Below are 20,279 nucleotides of genomic sequence, written 5' to 3'. Positions count from 1 at the left end.
AATCATCTGTAATTGGGGGTACATGTATAAAGTTTAAGTATGCATTAAATCATGTGTTAGATAAAAATGATCATACATTTACTGGAACAAATTTAATTGGAATTTTAAACCCATAATAAAATTGATGTCCTCGTGACATCTGCAATCGTTGCGCATTTCCGTGTGTGTCTGTAAACGCCTCCTCACGTCACTTCCTGATGTCAATATGCAGCTATGTTCAGCGGTGGTATCATAGCCACCGGAAAAATGTAATGGAAAAATGAGATGAAAATCAAGCACAACAAGGAGATAGGAAGGAGTCGTTCTAGCAACAACTGTGTCCCTCTCATATTTCCACGGAGCTTGAAAACCAGGCCGGTCGCATTCAAATACGACCAGAAGTGGACTAGTGGTACGGACCTGTTTCGAGCAGTAGCCATCTTTTTGAGAATGGACGGGGCGATACGGCGGCCGGCCTGCATCCTGAGCCTGACTAGCGGGCTGGTGGAGGTTGGTGGCCGGGCCTCGATGCTCCAAACACTGCTCATTTTCTCCGCTTTCGGGCTTCTCCTTGGACTGCCCGCTATCACCGATGCGAAAGAATGCGACAAACCGTGCATGAATGGGCAATGCAACACGTCTACGGGCAACTGTGTGTGCAGCCCCGGCTGGGTCGGGGACCAATGCCAACACTGCGGAGGAAGGTTCAGGTGAGAATCGCTGCCTACGACTTCCATTATATATCAGTCATTGGACGAAGTCCTCTTCTGTATGGGGGACTTCTGTCAAGAGTCCCGACGCTCGGTCTCAACATTAATATGGAGCGATTTCAGTGCCAAAATAAATTGTATTTGATTTCCTTCATTTTGAATTTGTTTTAGCTAGGACTTTGAATTTAATATTTTTTAATTTCTAATGTAGAAATGTAATCATTCAATTCATAAATTGAACTTGTATTTCATGATTTGACACTGAATTGAGTGAATATTATATTCAGTTTAAATATATATATTTCAATTTAATTGAATATTCAAATTAAATGTATATATTAAGTTGCACTATGGTAGATTGTCTGAATCAAGTTTACAAACTATAGTTTCAAGTTTATCAAAGTTTCATACAGTACCTTGAGAAAGTATTCATACCCTTTGATTTGTTCCACATTTTGTGTTACAGCCTGAATTCAAAATAGATTAAATATATTATTTCGATCACCCATCTACATATAATGACAAAGTGAATTTTTTGGTTGAATATTTTTGCTAATTTATTGAAAATGAAATCGACATCTCATTTACATGATGTATTGTTTACCTTCTTTCCCTTTGTGCTGTTGTCCCTGCCCGATAATGTTGCTACCATGTTGTGTTGTCATGTGTTGCTGCCATGCTATGTTGTTGTCTTAGGTCTCTCTTTATGTAGTGTTGTGGTGTCTCTCTTGTTGTGATGTGTTTTTTGCCCTATGTTTTTATTTTTAATCCCAGGCCCCCGTCCCCGCAGGAGGCCTTTTGCCTTTTGGTAGGCCGCCATTGTAAATAAGAATTTGTTCTTAACTGACTTGCCTAGTTAAATAAATAAAACGTAAGTATTCACACCTCTGAATCAATACTTTTTAGAAGCACCTTTGGCAGAGATTACAGCTGTCAGTCTTTCTAGGTACGTTTCTAAGAGCTTTCCACACCTGGATTGTGCAACATTTGCCCATTTTATTATTTTCAAAATTCTTCAAATTGGTTGTTGATCATTGCCAGACGACCATGTTCAGTTCCTCCATAGATTTTCAAGTAGATGTTTTAGATTTGATTTTTTCTATATATTTTTATTGGACATATGAAGAATTACAAAATGAACAGATACGTCCTTTTATCCTCTTATACTTATTGAAACAACTCCCTCCCTTTAACAACAAAAGCAGCATACATTTAAAAATTTTGTAACAAATTTACAATTGGAGATAGTATATAAATATACATACGTACACAAGTACACATACACAAAAAAAAATATCACAACATACTATCTCTACTCTCCCGCATCCCGTTGGCTAAAATTCTTACTCCTGATCAATAGAGGGCAACTATTCAAAAAAGGAAATTAAAGGCTGCCATCTCAAGTAAAAGTTATCAGTACAGCCTCTCAAAGTATATTTAATTGTTTTCTAAGTTTAGAAAAGACATGAGATATTTCAACCAGGATGATGCAGTGGGAGGTTTGAAGGATTTCCAGTTAATGAAGATCTGCCGGAACGTTACAACGTCCGCTTTACTTTTAGTGAGACTAGGCAACAAAGGTGGAACTCCAAATATGGCTATTAGAGGACAAAGCTGCAGGTCAATATCTAGAATTCTAGAGTGCGTATTTAAAAAGGATGTCCAATACTCAGACAGCTTAGAACACAAATAAAACATATGGGTGTGGTCTGCCGGAGTGAATAAACACGTGTCATTTGTGTCTGGAAGGCATTTCCTAAGTTTTTCTTTGTTGTGGTGAATTCTGTGTAAGACTTTGAACTGAATTTTACCTAACCGAGCACATGAGGATGTGGAGTTAACCCTAAGGGCCTCCTCCCGCCAGTCATCTGTAAAGCCTCCTCCCGCCAGTCATCTGTAAAGCCTCCTCCCGCCAGTCATCTGTAAAGCCTCCTCCCGCCAGTCATCTGTAAAGCCTCCTCCCGCCAGTCATCTGTAAAGCCTCCTCCCGCCAGTCATCTGTAAAGCCTCCTCCCGCCAGTCATCTGTAAAGCCTCCTCCCGCCAGTCATCTGTAAAGCCTCCTCCCGCCAGTCATCTGTAAAGCCTCCTCCCGCCAGTCATCTGTAAAGCCTCCTCCCGCCAGTCATCTGTAAAGCCTCCTCCCGCCAGTCATCTGTAAAGCCTCCTCCCGCCAGTCATCTGTAAAGCCTCCTCCCGCCAGTCATCTGTAAAGCCTCCTCCCGCCAGTCATCTGTAAAGTCAAGTTACGGTTCACTACCCCAGTCGGCCATGATTCTGTTTATTGGAGGGTTCAGGACAGCATAATGTCATATAATCTAGAAATCAGACCTGGCTGACTCCACGGGATGGACAAAATCTCCTCTAGCATCGTCTTGGGAGGCAGTTAAGGAAAGGTGGGAAAATGAGAGCGAACAAAGTTACGGGCGTGAAAATAGCGGAAAAGATTATGAGCCAGATTAGATTTAGCAACGAGATCATTAAAACTGACAAACTTCCCTTCTAAAAAATACATCTTTGAAACAAACCAAACCTCTCTCTCGCCACAAAACAAAAGCCTGGTGGAGTTTGGAGGGTAAAAATAGGTGGTTGATACAGATAGGGCTTAGAAGAGAAGGGACAGAAAGTCTAAAATGTTGACCAAATTATCTCCATATCTTAAAAGTAGAGCGCACAATGGGGTTTCCAGGATACTTTGAAAGACACAAGGACAGTGGGACACAAGAGCAGGAAGGGAGGATGATTGGCAGGAGTGCTCCTCCAATGAGCACCAGTTGGTCCCTGGAGCATTACACCAGACCATCATCTTTTGAATATTGGCTGCCCAATAGTAAAGCAGTACATTTGGAAGTGCCAATCCTCCATCTTGTCTCCTTCTTTGAAGTATTGCTCTAGGTATCCTAGGTGATTTGCCTGCCCAGATAAAATGACTGATGAGCCTATCAAACTTGGTAAAAAATAATTTCGGCAGAAAGATCAGAAGATGTTGAAAAAGGTATAGAAACCTAGGTAAAATGTTAATTTTAACAGATTAGATTCTGCCAGCTAATGGGAGGCAGACTATCCTAGCATTGTAATTCTACTTTAACTCGTATGACTAGGCTTGCAAAGTTTGTTTTATGGAGGGTAGCCAGAGAGTGTGTTATATTCACACCTAAATAATAGTAGACCATCTGCATACAGTGACACTTTGTGGTCTTCACCAGCTCGGTGGATTCCAGTAAATGATGGTGGTAATTTTAAGGCCAAGGAGAGCGGTTCTATCGCAAAAGACAAAAAGGAGCGGGGACATAGGGCACCCTTGGTCCCTCTGGAGAGAGGGAAGTATTTTGAATATTGAGAGTTGGTGTGGACGCTAGCCGTAGGAGCAGAATAGAGCAGACGTATCCATGATATGAAATTGGTCCCACAACCAAATCTTAAAATAAATAATCCCACTCCACCCAGGCGAAAGCCTTCTCTGCATCAAGAGAAACAACAATTTCGGGGTCTGGAGAAATAGGAGAGAGTATAATGTTCAAAAGCCGGCGTACGTTGGAAAACAGTCGTCACCCTTTGATGAAACCCGTTTGACCATCAGATATGACATCCTGAAGGTTCCAACCGGCATGCTAGAACCTTAGCTAATAGTTTAACATCCGCGTTCAATAGCGAAACGTGCCATATCCACCACATTCCTCCGGATCTTTATCCTAAATATAAGTGAGATGGAGGCTTGAGTTAGCGTCCAGGGGGCGATGGGGGGATGGAGGCTCCATAGCTGTATGGATCTGTAACTGCTACAGTGTAGTTTAGTAGGATGGAGGCTGTATGGATCTGTAACTGCTACAGTGTAGTTTAGTAGGATGGAGGCTGTGTGGATCTGTAACTGCTACAGTGTAGTTTAGTAGGATGGAGGCTGTATGGATCTGTAACTGCTACAGTGTAGTTTAGTAGGATGGAGGCTCCATAGCTGTATGGATCTGTAACTACTACAGTGTAGTTTAGTAGGATGGAGGCTGTATGGATCTGTAACTGCTACAGTGTAGTTTAGTAGGATGGAGGCTGTATGGATCTGTAACTGCTACAGTGTAGTTTAGTAGGATAGAGGCTGTATGGATCTCTACCTGCTACAGTGTAGTTTAGTAGGATGGAGGCCCCATAGCTGTATGGATCTGTAACTGCTACAGTGTAGTTTAGTAGGATGGAGGCTGTATGGATCTGTAACTGCTACAGTGTAGTTTAGTAGGATGGAGGCTGTATGGATCTCTACCTGCTACAGTGTAGGTTAGTAGGATGGAGGCTCCATAGCTGTATGGATCTGTAACTGCTACAGTGTAGTTTAGTAGGATGGAGGCTGTATGGATCTGTAACTGCTACAGTGTAGTTTAGTAGGATGGAGGCTGTATGGATCTGTAACTGCTACAGTGTAGTTTAGTAGGATGGAGGCTCTATAGCTGTATGGATCTGTAACTACTACAGTGTAGTTTAGTAGGATGGAGGCTGTATGGATCTGTAACTGCTACAGTGTAGTTTAGTAGGATGGAGGCTGTATGGATCTGTAACTGCTACAGTGTAGTTTAGTAGGATGGAGGCTCCATAGCTGTGTGGATCTGTAACTGCTACAGTGTAGTTTAGTAGGATGGAGGCTCCATAGCTGTATGGATCTGTAACTGCTACAGTGTAGTTTAGTAGGATGGAGGCTCCATAGCTGTGTGGATCTGTAACTGCTACAGTGTAGTTTAGTAGGATAGAGGCTCCATAGCTGTATGGATCTGTAACTGCTACAGTGTAGTTTAGTAGGATGGAGGCTGTATGGATCTGTAACTGCTACAGTGTAGTTTAGTAGGATGGAGGATGTATGGATCTGTAACTGCTACAGTGTAGTTTAGTAGGATGGAGGCTCCATAGCTGTATGGATCTGTAACTACTACAGTGTAGTTTAGTAGGATGGAGGCTGTATGGATCTGTAACTAATACAGTGTAGTTTAGTAGGATGGAGGCTCCATAGCTGTATGGATCTGTAACTACTACAGTGTAGTTTAGTAGGATGGAGGCTGTATGGATCTGTAACTGCTACAGTGTAGTTTAGTAGGATGGAGGCTGTATGGATCTGTAACTACTACAGTGTAGTTTAGTAGGATGGAGGCTCCATAGCTGTATGGATCTGTAACTACTACAGTGTAGTTTAGTAGGATGGAGGCTGTATGGATCTGTAACTGCTACAGTGTAGTTTAGTAGGATGGAGGCTCCATAGCTGTATGGATCTGTAACTGCTACAGTGTAGTTTAGTAGGATGGAGGCTGTATGGATCTGTAACTACTACAGTGTAGTTTAGTAGGATGGAGGCTCCATAGCTGTATGGATCTGTAACTACTACAGTGTAGTTTAGTAGGATGGAGGCTCCATAGCTGTATGGATCTGTAACTGCTACAGTGTAGTTTAGTAGGATGGAGGCTCCATAGCTGTATGGATCTGTAACTGCTACAGTGTAGTTTAGTAGGATGGAGGCTGTATGGATCTGTAACTGCTACAGTGTAGTTTAGTAGGATGGAGGCTCCATAGCTGTATGGATCTGTAACTGCTACAGTGTAGTTTAGTAGGATGGAGGCTGTATGGATCTGTAACTACTACAGTGTAGTTTAGTAGGATGGAGGCTCCATAGCTGTATGGATCTGTAACTGCTACAGTGTAGTTTAGTAGGATGGAGGCTGTATGGATCTGTAACTACTACAGTGTAGTTTAGTAGGATGGAGGCTGTATGGATCTGTAACTGCTACAGTGTAGTTTAGTAGGATGGAGGCTCCATAGCTGTGTTGATCTGTAACTGCTACAGTGTAGTTTAGTAGGATGGAGGCTGTATGGATCTGTAACTACTACAGTGTAGTTTAGTAGGATGGAGGCTGTATGGATCTGTAACTGCTACAGTGTAGTTTAGTAGGATGGAGGCTGTATGGATCTGTAACTACTACAGTGTAGTTTAGTAGGATGGAGGCTCCATAGCTGTATGGATCTGTAACTACTACAGTGTAGTTTAGTAGGATGGAGGCTGTATGGATCTGTAACTGCTACAGTGTAGTTTAGTAGGATGGAGGCTGTATGGATCTGTAACTGCTACAGTGTAGTTTAGTAGGATGGAGGCTGTATGGATCTGTAACTGCTACAGTGTAGTTTAGTAGGATGGAGGCTGTATGGATCTGTAACTACTACAGTGTAGTTTAGTAGGATGGAGGCTGTATGGATCTGTAACTACTACAGTGTAGTTTAGTAGGATGGAGGCCCCATAGCTGTATGGATCTGTAACTACTACAGTGTAGTTTAGTAGGATGGAGGCTCCATAGCTGTATGGATCTGTAACTGCTACAGTGTAGTTTAGTAGGATGGAGGCTGTATGGATCTGTAACTACTACAGTGTAGTTTAGTAGGATGGAGGCTGTATGGATCTGTAACTGCTACAGTGTAGTTTAGTAGGATGGAGGCTGTATGGATCTGTAACTGCTACAGTGTAGTTTAGTAGGATGGAGGCTGTATGGATCTGTAACTACTACAGTGTAGTTTAGTAGGATGGAGGCTGTATGGATCTGTAACTACTACAGTGTAGTTTAGTAGGATGGAGGCTCCATAGCTGTATGGATCTGTAACTACTACAGTGTAGTTTAGTAGGATGGAGGCTCCATAGCTGTATGGATCTGTAACTGCTACAGTGTAGTTTAGTAGGATGGAGGCTGTATGGATCTGTAACTACTACAGTGTAGTTTAGTAGGATGGAGGCTGTATGGATCTGTAACTGCTACAGTGTAGTTTAGTAGGATGGAGGCTCCATAGCTGTGTTGATCTGTAACTGCTACAGTGTAGTTTAGTAGGATGGAGGCTGTATGGATCTGTAACTACTACAGTGTAGTTTAGTAGGATGGAGGCTGTATGGATCTGTAACTGCTACAGTGTAGTTTAGTAGGATGGAGGCTGTATGGATCTGTAACTACTACAGTGTAGTTTAGTAGGATGGAGGCTCCATAGCTGTATGGATCTGTAACTACTACAGTGTAGTTTAGTAGGATGGAGGCTGTATGGATCTGTAACTACTACAGTGTAGTTTAGTAGGATGGAGGCTGTATGGATCTGTAACTGCTACAGTGTAGTTTAGTAGGATGGAGGCTGTATGGATCTGTAACTGCTACAGTGTAGTTTAGTAGGATGGAGGCTGTATGGATCTGTAACTACTACAGTGTAGTTTAGTAGGATGGAGGCCCCATAGCTGTATGGATCTGTAACTACTACAGTGTAGTTTAGTAGGATGGCGGCTGTATGGATCTGTAACTACTACAGTGTAGTTTAGTAGGATGGAGGCTGTATGGATCTGTAACTACTACAGTGTAGTTTAGTAGGATGGAGGCCCCATAGCTGTATGGATCTGTAACTACTACAGTGTAGTTTAGTAGGATGGAGGCTCCATAGCTGTATGGATCTGTAACTGCTACAGTGTAGTTTAGTAGGATGGAGGCTGTATGGATCTGTAACTACTACAGTGTAGTTTAGTAGGATGGAGGCTGTATGGATCTGTAACTGCTACAGTGTAGTTTAGTAGGATGGAGGCTGTATGGATCTGTAACTGCTACAGTGTAGTTTAGTAGGATGGAGGCTGTATGGATCTGTAACTACTACAGTGTAGTTTAGTAGGAAGGAGGCCCCATAGCTGTATGGATCTGTAACTACTACAGTGTAGTTTAGTAGGATGGAGGCTGTATGGATCTGTAACTACTACAGTGTAGTTTAGTAGGATGGAGGCTGTATGGATCTGTAACTACTACAGTGTAGTTTAGTAGGATGGAGGCCCCATAGCTGTATGGATCTGTAACTACTACAGTGTAGTTTAGTAGGATGGAGGCTCCATAGCTGTATGGATCTGTAACTGCTACAGTGTAGTTTAGTAGGATGGAGGCTGTATGGATCTGTAACTGCTACAGTGTAGTTTAGTAGGATAGAGGCTGTATGGATCTGTAACTACTACAGTGTAGTTTAGTAGGATAGAGGCTGTATGGATCTGTAACTACTACAGTGTAGTTTAGTAGGATGGAGGCTGTATGGATCTGTAACTGCTACAGTGTAGTTTAGTAGGATGGAGGCTGTATGGATCTGTAACTACTACAGTGTAGTTTAGTAGGATGGAGGCTCCATAGCTGTATGGATCTGTAACTACTACAGTGTAGTTTAGTAGGATGGAGGCTGTATGGATCTGTAACTGCTACAGTGTAGTTTAGTAGGATGGAGGCTGTATGGATCTGTAACTGCTACAGTGTAGTTTAGTAGGATGGAGGCTCCATAGCTGTATGGATCTGTAACTGCTACAGTGTAGTTTAGTAGGATGGAGGCTCCATAGCTGTGTGGATCTGTAACTGCTACAGTGTAGTTTAGTAGGATGGAGGCTCCATAGCTGTATGGATCTGTAACTACTACAGTGTAGTTTAGTAGGATGGAGGCTCCATAGCTGTATGGATCTGTAACTGCTACAGTGTAGTTTAGTAGGATGGAGGCTGTATGGATCTGTAACTGCTACAGTGTAGTTTAGTAGGATGGAGGCCCCATAGCTGTATGGATCTGTAACTGCTACAGTGTAGTTTAGTAGGATGGAGGCTGTATGGATCTGTAACTGCTACAGTGTAGTTTAGTAGGATAGAGGCTCCATAGCTGTATGGATCTGTAACTGCTACAGTGTAGTTTAGTAGGATGGAGGCTGTATGGATCTGTAACTGCTACAGTGTTGTTTAGTAGGATGGAGGCTGTATGGATCTGTAACTACTACAGTGTAGTTTAGTAGGATGGAGGCTGTATGGATCTGTAACTAATACAGTGTAGTTTAGTAGGATGGAGGCTGTATGGATCTGTAACTACTACAGTGTAGTTTAGTAGGATGGAGGCTCCATAGCTGTATGGATCTCTACCTGCTACAGTGTAGTTTAGTAGGATGGAGGCTGTATGGATCTGTAACTGCTACAGTGTAGTTTAGTAGGATGGAGGCTCCATAGCTGTATGGATCTGTAACTCCTGCAGTGTAGTTTAGTAGGATGGAGTTTAGTAATTTGAGATCCGTCTCCATTGTCCTTTCTGTTTTCCAGAAGGCAGAATGCCTCCTAGTTGAGAGCCGTCTCCATTGTCCTTTCTGTTTTCCAGAAGGCAGAATGCCTCCCAGTTGAGAGCCGTCTCCATTGTCCTTTCTGTTTTCCAGAAGGCAGAATGCCTCCTAGTTGAGAGCCGTCTCCATTGTCCTTTCTGTTTTCCAGAAGGCAGAATGCCTCCTAGTTGAGAGCCGTCTCTATTGTCCTTTCTGTTTTCCAGAAGGCAGAATGCCTCCTAGTTGAGAGCCGTCTCCATTGTCCTTTCTGTTTTCCAGAAGGCAGAATGCCTCCTAGTTGAGAGCCGTCTCCATTGTCCTTTCTGTTTTCCAGAAGGCAGAATGCCTCCTAGTTGAGAGCCGTCTCCATTGTCCTTTCTGTTTTCCAGAAGGCAGAATGCCTCCTAGTTGAGAGCCGTCTCCATTGTCCTTTCTGTTTTCCAGAAGGCAGAATGCCTCCTAGTTGAGAGCCGTCTCCATTGTCCTTTCTGTTTTCCAGAAGGCAGAATGCCTCCTAGTTGAGAGCCGTCTCCATTGTCCTTTCTGTTTTCCAGAAGGCAGAATGCCTCCTAGTTGAGAGCCGTCTCCATTGTCCTTTCTGTTTTCCAGAAGGCAGAATGCCTCCTAGTTGAGAGCCGTCTCCATTGTCCTTTCTGTTTTCCAGAAGGCAGAATGCCTCCTAGTTGAGAGCCGTCTCCATTGTCCTTTCTGTTTTCCAGAAGGCAGAATGCCTCCTAGTTGAGAGCCGTCTCCATTGTCCTTTCTGTTTTCCAGAAGGCAGAATGCCTCCTAGTTGAGAGCCGTCTCCATTGTCCTTTCTGTTTTCCAGAAGGCAGAATGCCTCCTAGTTGAGAGCCGTCTCCATTGTCCTTTCTGTTTTCCAGAAGGCAGAATGCCTCCTAGTTGAGAGCCGTCTCCATTGTCCTTTCTGTTTTCCAGAAGGCAGAATGCCTCCTAGTTGAGAGCCGTCTCCATTGTCCTTTCTGTTTTCCAGAAGGCAGAATGCCTCCTAGTTGAGAGCCGTCTCCATTGTCCTTTCTGTTTTCCAGAAGGCAGAATGCCTCCTAGTTGAGAGCCGTCTCCATTGTCCTTTCTGTTTTCCAGAAGGCAGAATGCCTCCTAGTTGAGAGCCGTCTCCATTGTCCTTTCTGTTTTCCAGAAGGCAGAATGCCTCCTAGTTGAGAGCCGTCTCCATTGTCCTTTCTGTTTTCCAGAAGGCAGAATGCCTCCTAGTTGAGAGCCGTCTCCATTGTCCTTTCTGTTTTCCAGAAGGCAGAATGCCTCCTAGTTGAGAGCCGTCTCCATTGTCCTTTCTGTTTTCCAGAAGGCAGAATGCCTCCTAGTTGAGAGCCGTCTCCATTGTCCTTTCTGTTTTCCAGAAGGCAGAATGCCTCCTAGTTGAGAGCCGTCTCCATTGTCCTTTCTGTTTTCCAGAAGGCAGAATGCCTCCTAGTTGAGAGCCGTCTCCATTGTCCTTTCTGTTTTCCAGAAGGCAGAATGCCTCCTAGTTGAGAGCCGTCTCCATTGTCCTTTCTGTTTTCCAGAAGGCAGAATGCCTCCTAGTTGAGAGCCGTCTCCATTGTCCTTTCTGTTTTCCAGAAGGCAGAATGCCTCCTAGTTGAGAGCCGTCTCCATTGTCCTTTCTGTTTTCCAGAAGGCAGAATGCCTCCTAGTTGAGAGCCGTCTCCATTGTCCTTTCTGTTTTCCAGAAGGCAGAATGCCTCCTAGTTGAGAGCCGTCTCCATTGTCCTTTCTGTTTTCCAGAAGGCAGAATGCCTCCTAGTTGAGAGCCGTCTCCATTGTCCTTTCTGTTTTCCAGAAGGCAGAATGCCTCCTAGTTGAGAGCCGTCTCCATTGTCCTTTCTGTTTTCCAGAAGGCAGAATGCCTCCTAGTTGAGAGCCGTCTCCATTGTCCTTTCTGTTTTCCAGAAGGCAGAATGCCTCCTAGTTGAGAGCCGTCTCCATTGTCCTTTCTGTTTTCCAGAAGGCAGAATGCCTCCTAGTTGAGAGCCGTCTCCATTGTCCTTTCTGTTTTCCAGAAGGCAGAATGCCTCCTAGTTGAGAGCCGTCTCCATTGTCCTTTCTGTTTTCCAGAAGGCAGAATGCCTCCTAGTTGAGAGCCGTCTCCATTGTCCTTTCTGTTTTCCAGAAGGCAGAATGCCTCCTAGTTGAGAGCCGTCTCCATTGTCCTTTCTGTTTTCCAGAAGGCAGAATGCCTCCTAGTTGAGAGCCGTCTCCATTGTCCTTTCTGTTTTCCAGAAGGCAGAATGCCTCCTAGTTGAGAGCCGTCTCCATTGTCCTTTCTGTTTTCCAGAAGGCAGAATGCCTCCTAGTTGAGAGCCGTCTCCATTGTCCTTTCTGTTTTCCAGAAGGCAGAATGCCTCCTAGTTGAGAGCCGTCTCCATTGTCCTTTCTGTTTTCCAGAAGGCAGAATGCCTCCTAGTTGAGAGCCGTCTCCATTGTCCTTTCTGTTTTCCAGAAGGCAGAATGCCTCCTAGTTGAGAGCCGTCTCCATTGTCCTTTCTGTTTTCCAGAAGGCAGAATGCCTCCTAGTTGAGAGCCGTCTCCATTGTCCTTTCTGTTTTCCAGAAGGCAGAATGCCTCCTAGTTGAGAGCCGTCTCCATTGTCCTTTCTGTTTTGGATTTGAAATTGGATTTAATTGTAATACTCTGTCAAAGTGGAAAATGAAACACTGATACACTGAGTGAACAACTTCCTAATATTGAATTGCACCCCCCTTTCGCCCTCAGAACAGCCTCAATTCGTCGGGGCTGATTGAATTGGATTTAACAAGTGACATCAATAAGGGATGATAGCTTTCACCTGGTCAGTCTGTCATGTTTCGAATGGTTTGTACACTCTGTTTATATATTGATTAGTTAAGTATTCAACCCCACAGTCAATACATGTTAGAAACACCTTTGGCAGCGATTACAGCTGTGACTCTTTCTGGGTGTCTAAGCGCTTTCCACACCTGGATTGTACAATATTTGCACATTATTCATAAAAATATTAGTCAAGCTCTATCAAGTTGGTTGTTGATCATTGCTAGACAGTCATTTTCAAGTTTTGCCGTAGATTTTCCAAGCTGATTTAAGTAAAAGGTTTAAAACCTCTTGGCGCACAGATCCCTTTAACGGGATCATTTTCGTAAACAACCGCTGAATTGCAGAGCGCCAAATTCCCAAAAAATTACTAAAAATATTTATTTTCATGAAATCACAAGTGAAACATACCAAAACACACCTTACTTTGTTGTTAATCCACCTATCGTGTAATATGAAAATATGCTTTACAGTGAAAGCAATCCAAGCGCTTGTGAGTTTATCGATCACTAGACAAAACATTACGAACAGCTAGCAGCAATGTAGATTGGTCACGAAAGTCAGAAAAGCAATAAAATTAATCGCTTACCTTTGATGATCTTTGGATGTTTGCACTCACGAGACTCCCAGTTACACAATAAATGTTCCTTTTGTTCGATAAATATTATTTTTATATCCAAAAACCTCCATTTGGTTGGTGCGTTATGTTCAGAAATCAACAGGCTCGAGCAGTCATGAAGGGCAGACGAGAATTCCAAATAGTATCCGTAAAGTTCGTAGAAACATGTCAAACGTTTTTTATAAACAATCCTCAGGTTGTTTTTAAGATAAATAATCGATCATATTTCAACCGGACGGTAAACTATTCAATACAATAGATAAAAAAAATGTCGAGCTACAACTATCGCGTGCATGAACTAAATCAAAGGACATCTGGCCATCCACTGACGAGTTTTGATACATCTCGCTCATTTTTCAGAATAAAAGCTTGAAACTATGTCTAAAGCCTGGTCACAACCCGTGGAAGCCATTGGAAAAGGAATCTGGTTGATATCCCTTTAAATGGAGGATAGGCAGGCAATGGAATAGGGATTTTTCAAAATAAGAGGAACTACCGGGTAGGATTTCCTCAGGTTTTCGCCTGCGAAATCAGTTCTGTTATACTCACAGACAATATTTTGACAGTTTTGGAAACTTTAGATTGTTTTCTATCCTAATCTGTCAATTATATGCATATTTTAGCATCTGGGCCTGAGATATAGGCCGTTTACATTGGGAACGTTATTTTTCCAAAATATAAAAATTCTGCCTCCTAGCGTCAAGAAGTTAACTTGGCCACTCAGGAACATTCACTGTTGTCTTGGTATGCAACTCCAGTGTAGATTTGGCCTTGAGTTTTTGTTTATTGTCCTGCTGGAAGGTGAATTAATCTCCCAGTGCCTGTTGGAAAGCAGACTGAACCAGGTTTTACTCTAGGATTTTGCCTGTGCTTAGCTCTATTCCATTTATTTTTATCCCCCAAAAAACTTCCTAGTCCTTGCCGATGACAAGCATACCCATAACATGATTAAGTCACCACCATTCTTGAAAATATGAAGAGTGGTACTCAGTGATGTGCTGTGTTGGATTTGCCCCAAACAAAACACTTTTATTCAGGACAAAAAAGTTAATTTCTTTGCCACATTTTTTTGCAGTATTACTTTGGTTCCTTGTTGCAAACAGAATACATGTTTTGGAATATTTGTATTCTTCTTTTTAGTCAGTCAATTAGGTCATATTGTGGAGTAACTATCTTCAGTTTTCTCCTATCACAGCCATTAAACTCTGTAACTGTCCATTGGTCTCATGATGAAATCCCTGAGGGGTTTCTTTCCTCTCTGGTAACTGAGTTAGGAAGGACGCCTGTTTCTTTTTAATGACTGGGTGTATTGATACACCATCCCAAAATGTAATTAATAACTTCACCATGCTCAAAGGATATTCAATGTCTGCTTTTTTTGAGTAAGGCATTGGGAAACCTCCCTGCTCGACTGAGGGACAGAATTGCATGTGTGGGGTACAGAGATGAGGTAGTCGTTCAAGAATCATGTTAAACATACTGTGAGCCTTCTAATGTCAAAATAAGTTTGTTACTCACCAAATATGGAATTTTAAGCAACTACCTTCATTTACTACTCCTCTTATGACTGGTGTGTCGACAAAATGTCCACCCAGCACCTCCAAATGTTATTTCGCACATGCTAGGTAAACAACTCAGTGAAATGTTGACTTACCGGCCTTTCCCAACAATGCAGAGAGAGAAAAAAATTAGAGCACGAGGAATTATACACAATGAGTAGCCTAACGATAACTTGTAACGATAACAATCGCTCAGTACTGACACGAACAGGTCGAAAGTCTACAACAGCTCAATAGATTGGAGGTTCCTTTTTTTGGAAGAACAGACAGACAATAACAGGAGTAAATAAAGGTAGTTGCTCAGCTAGAACTGGTTGGAGAACAGCTCAGCCCTCTCTGTCCCTATATGTCCCTGTTCGTTGATCAGACATCTGGCTTGTGACTGGAGAAGACACACTAAAACATGATGGCAGTTTGTGTGAGCTGTCATGTAGATGTTGTCATTTAACTCTTCAACCGTCCGCTGTCTATAGTAAGGTTGCAAAGGGTCGGAAACCTTCCGGCAAATTTAGGGAATTTAGCTTAAATTCAGCAAAAAGTTAGCTTTTAACAGTGGACCTTTTTTGTGGGATACACAAGGCAATTCTAGGTCTTGTGACATATTTTGGTTAAACTTTCCCCAATTCAATGGAATTGCAACCCTCTGCATGCACAGTGCATTCTTCCATCACATATACATCTGATTCTCAAGATCTTGCACACTAATGAGATGCTATTGAGCCCACACTCTGACAGTCTCCTGGATGGGAAGGAGTCTCTCCAAGGAATGGACAGCCCCATCAAGAGGATCCTCCTGGATGGTGTATTTTGGGAGAGAGTGGTAAGCAGCCTGAAACTCCTGAAACCTATAGCAGTAGCCATTGGCCGGATTGAGGGAGACAATGTCATCCTGTCTGATGTTCAGACTCTGTTTGCAGACGTAAGAGAAGAAATCCGTACTGCCCTGCCCACTTCACTGTTGCTCCAAGCAGAGGAAACTGCAGTTCTGAAATACATCTAAAAGCAGGAAGACTTCTCCCTGATGCCCAAACACGCCGCAGCGTACATGTTGGACCCCAAGTACGCTGGCAAGAGCATCCTGTCTGGTGCAGAGATCAACAAGGCCTATGGTGTCATCACTACCGAGTCTCGCCACCTTGGCCTGGATGAGGGCAAGGTTCTTGGCAGTCTGGCGAAGTACACTTCCAAGGCCTTTGGGATGGAGATGCAATATGGCAGTCGTGCCAACATATCTCATCAGCCACCTGGTGGAAGGGACTTTGTGGATCGGAGGCTCTTTCCCCTGTTGCCTCCATCATCCTCCAAATCCCACCAACATCAGCCGCCTCTGAGCGCAACTGGTCCTTGTTTGGGAGCACACGCACCAAAGGATGCAACAGGCTGACCAATACAAGGGTTAAAAAATTGATGGCCATCTGGGCAAATTATGCTTTTTGAGCCTGACAACGAGCCATACTCAACAAGGTTGGAAAGTGACAGTGAAGATGAGGCCTCAGTCTGATGTTCAAGAGGTGGACATTGAGGAGGTCCAGGGAGAAGACATGGAGTCTGATGTTCAAGAGGTGGACATTGAGGAGGTCCAGGGAGAAGACATGGAGTCTGATGTTCAAGAGGTGGACATTGAGGAGGTCCAGGGAGAAGACATGGAGTCTGATGTTCAAGAGGTGGACATTGAGGAGGTCCAGGGAGAAGACATGGAGTCTGATGTTCAAGAGGTGGACATTGAGGAGGTCCAGGGAGAAGACATGGAGTCTGATGTTCAAGAGGTGGACATTGAGGAGGTCCAGGGAGAAGACATGGAGTCTGATGTTCAAGAGGTGGACATTGAGGAGGTCCAGGGAGAAGACATGGAAGTCTGAGAGGAAGACAACCAAAGCTTTAGTTTCTAGACTATCATTTTACAGATGTTGAAAATGTTTGGGGATCATTCCAATATTCCCTTTATTAAGTTGTTCAGTGAAATCATCCCATGTGAAGAGTCAACTCATTCAATTAAAGTTCAATTCATAACTAAATTATTATTATTTTTTTCTATTGGAAGTGTGGCTGCTCTTGTGACTGGATGAATGGCTGTGTTATCAGGTGTGACTGGATGAATGGCTGCTCTTGTGACTGGATGAATAACTGCTCTTGTGACTGGATGAATAACTGCTCTTGTGACTGGATGAATAGCTGCTCTTGTGACTGGATGAATGGCTGCTCTTGTGACTGGATGAATAGCTGTGTTATCAGGTGTGACTGGATGAATAGCTGTGTTATCAGGTGTGACTGGATGAATGGCTGCTCTTGTGACTGGATGAATGGCTGCTCTTGTGACTGGATGAATAGCTGCTCTTGTGACTGGATGAATAGCTGCTCTTGTGACTGGATGAATAACTGCTCTTGTGACTGGATGAATGGCTGTGTTATCAGGTGTGACTGGATGAATAGCTGCTCTTGTGACTGGATGAATAGCTGCTCTTGTGACTGGATGAATAACTGCTCTTGTGACTGGATGAATAGCTGTGTTATCAGGTGTGACTGGATGAATGGCTGTTATCAGGTGTGACTGGATGAATGGCTGTGTTATCAGGTGTGACTGGATGAATGGCTGCTCTTGTGACTGGATGAATGGCTACTATTGTGACTGGATGAATAAGTGCTCTTGTGACTGGATGAATAGCTGCTCTTGTGACTGGATGAATAGCTGCTCTTGTGACTGGATGAATAGCTGCTCTTGTGACTGGATGAATAGCTGCTCTTGTGACTGAATGAATAGCTGTGTTATCAGGTGTGACTGGATGAATGGCTGTGTTATCAGGTGTGACTGGATGAATGGCTGTGTTATCAGGTGTGACTGGATGAATGGCTGCTCTTGTGACTGGATGAATAGCTGTGTTATCAGGTGTGACTTGATGAATAACTGCTCTTGTGACTGGATGAATGGCTGCTCTTGTGACTGGATGAATAGCTGTGTTATCAGGTGTGACTGGATGAATGGCTGTGTTATCAGGTGTGACTGGATGAATGGCTGTGTTATCAGGTGTGACTGGATGAATGGCTGCTCTTGTGACTGGATGAATAGCTGTGTTATCAGGTGTGACTGGATGAATGGCTGTGTTATCAGGTGTGCCTGGATGAATGGCTGTGTTATCAGGTGTGACTGGATGAATAGCTGCTCTTGTGACTGGATGAATGGCTGCTCTTGTGACTGGATGAATGGCTGTGTTATCAGGTGTGACTGGATGAATGGCTGTGTTATCAGGTGTGACTGGATGAATGGCTGTGTTATCAGGTGTGACTGGATGAATAGCTGTGTTATCAGGTGTGACTGGATGAATGGCTGTGTTATCAGGTGTGACTGGATGAATAGCTGTGTTATCAGGTGTGACTGGATGAATGGCTGTGTTATCAGGTGTGACTGGATGAATGGCTGTGTTATCAGGTGTGACTGGATGAATGGCTGCTCTTGTGACTGGATGAATAGCTGTGTTATCAGGTGTGACTGGATGAATGGCTGTGTTATCAGGTGTGACTGGATGAATGGCTGTGTTATCAGGTGTGACTGGATGAATGGCTGCTCTTGTGACTGGATGAATGGCTGTGTTATCAGGTGTGACTGGATGAATGGCTGTGTTATCAGGTGTGACTGGATGAATAGCTGTGTTATCAGGTGTGACTGGATGAATGGCTGTGTTATCAGGTGTGACTGGATGAATAACTGCTCTTGTGACTGGATGAATAACTGCTCTTGTGACTGGATGAATGGCTGCTCTTGTGACTGTATGAATGGCTGTGTTATCAGGTGTGACTGTAATAGGTGAGGCGATGGCCTTTAAATCTCTAACCTCTTCTCTCCTATTGGCTGACTGGTCTGACCTTTGACCTCTTTTCTCTCCTATAGGCTGACGGGTCCCTCAGGGTTCCTGACAGACGGACCAGGGAACTACAAGTACAAGACCAAGTGCACCTGGCTCATTGAGGGAACGTCAGTTTAACTATAGACTAATAGCACAACAGCAACATGCCTCTACCCTGCACAATGTCATTGACAGATAGGCCCAATCTACAGTCAGTGTCAGTTTATTAGGTACACCACCCTGTTCACCCAAATGGTTGGCTCCTACAGACAGTGTCAGTTTATTAGGTACACCACCCTGTTCACCCATGGTTGGCTCCTACAGTCAGTGTCAGTTTATTAGGTACACCACCCTGTTCACCCAAATGGTTGGCTCCTATAGACAGTGTCAGTTTATTAGGTACACCACCCTGTTCACCCAAATGGTTGGCTCCTACAGACAGTGTCAGTTTATTAGGTACACCACCCTGTTCACCCAAATGGTTGGCTCCTACAGACAGTGTCAGTTTATTAGGTACACCACCCTGTTCACCCAAATGGTTGGCTCCTACAGACAGTGTCAGTTTATTAGGTACACCACCCTGTTCACCCAAATGGTTGGCTCCTACAGTCAGTATCAGTTTATTAGGTACACCACCCTGTTCACCCAAATGGTTGGCTCCTACAGTCAGTGTCAGTTTATTAGGTACACCACCCTGTTCACCCAAATGGTTGGCTCCTACAGTCAGTGTCAGTTTATTAGGTACACCACCCTGTTCACCCAAATGGTTGGCTCCTACAGACAGTGTCAGTTTATTAGGTACACCACCCTGTTCACCCAAATGGTTGGCTCCTACAGTCAGTATCAGTTTATTAGGTACACCACCCTGTTCACCCAAATGGTTGGCTCCTACAGTCAGTGTCAGTTTATTAGGTACACCACCCTGTTCACCCAAATGGTTGGCTCCTACAGTCAGTGTCAGTTTATTAGGTACACCACCCTGTTCACCCAAATGGTTGGCTCCTACAGTCAGTGTCAGTTTATTAGGTACACCACCCTGTTCACCCAAATGGTTGGCTCCTACAGACAGTGTCAGTTTATTAGGTACACCTAATTAGGTTCTGGAGGCAAAGGGGGTGGCAGTCCCGTTAAGTTTCTCTTAAAGATCAACCAAAAATATGTTGCTATTTATTAATTGAAAGTTATACCAAGTGATAAGCTAAGCTTCATAATATGCAGTGATGTTTGTATTAAATGGTTTTGCTGTTTCATTCTCTATGCAAATAGAGATGCTTCATTTACATGAAGCGTGTAGGGCACACAGTTATCAGCACTTAGCTTCAACCCACTAGTTAATCTTCTGAATCCAAATCACAAGAATGTTGAGAAAAACAAACTGATGAACTGGAATGTAATAATTGAATCATCCCATGTAGACATCATTCTGCTGTGGGACTCTTAGAAGAGCAGCTAGCTAATGAAGAGAGGACAATCCACTGCCAAAATGGCTTCCCATTTTGTGCACTACTTTTGACCAGGACCCATAGGGCTCTGGTCTAAAGTAGTGCACTATATGGAGAATAGTGGGCCATTTGGGACACAGCCAGTCTTCCAGTACAACCCCATTGACCTCCAGCACTGGGCATCTGGTGCTGAGACAGAAGGACATGATTGTGGTTTT

At 43.6% G+C, this 20,279-nt stretch overlaps 1 protein-coding gene across 1 annotated transcript in view; it reads left to right on the top strand.

The window, feature by feature from the left end:
• The first annotated feature begins 210 nt into the window (after window positions 1-210).
• The window catches only part of LOC120043081 (attractin-like), a 32,033-nt gene continuing 11,964 nt past the window's right edge, over window positions 211-20,279 (top strand). The window contains exons 1-2 of the mRNA XM_038987806.1: window positions 211-689; window positions 18,664-18,747. Coding sequence (XP_038843734.1) covers window positions 265-689; window positions 18,664-18,747 — 509 coding nt within the window. The 5' untranslated portion in view covers window positions 211-264. The remainder of the gene's footprint in view (window positions 690-18,663; window positions 18,748-20,279) is intronic.

Source organism: Salvelinus namaycush, unplaced genomic scaffold (assembly GCF_016432855.1).
Source record: "Salvelinus namaycush isolate Seneca unplaced genomic scaffold, SaNama_1.0 Scaffold86, whole genome shotgun sequence".
NCBI lineage: Eukaryota > Metazoa > Chordata > Actinopteri > Salmoniformes > Salmonidae > Salvelinus > Salvelinus namaycush.
The sequence above is the reverse complement of the archived record's forward strand: the minus strand, read 5'-3'. Positions and strand labels throughout refer to the sequence as shown.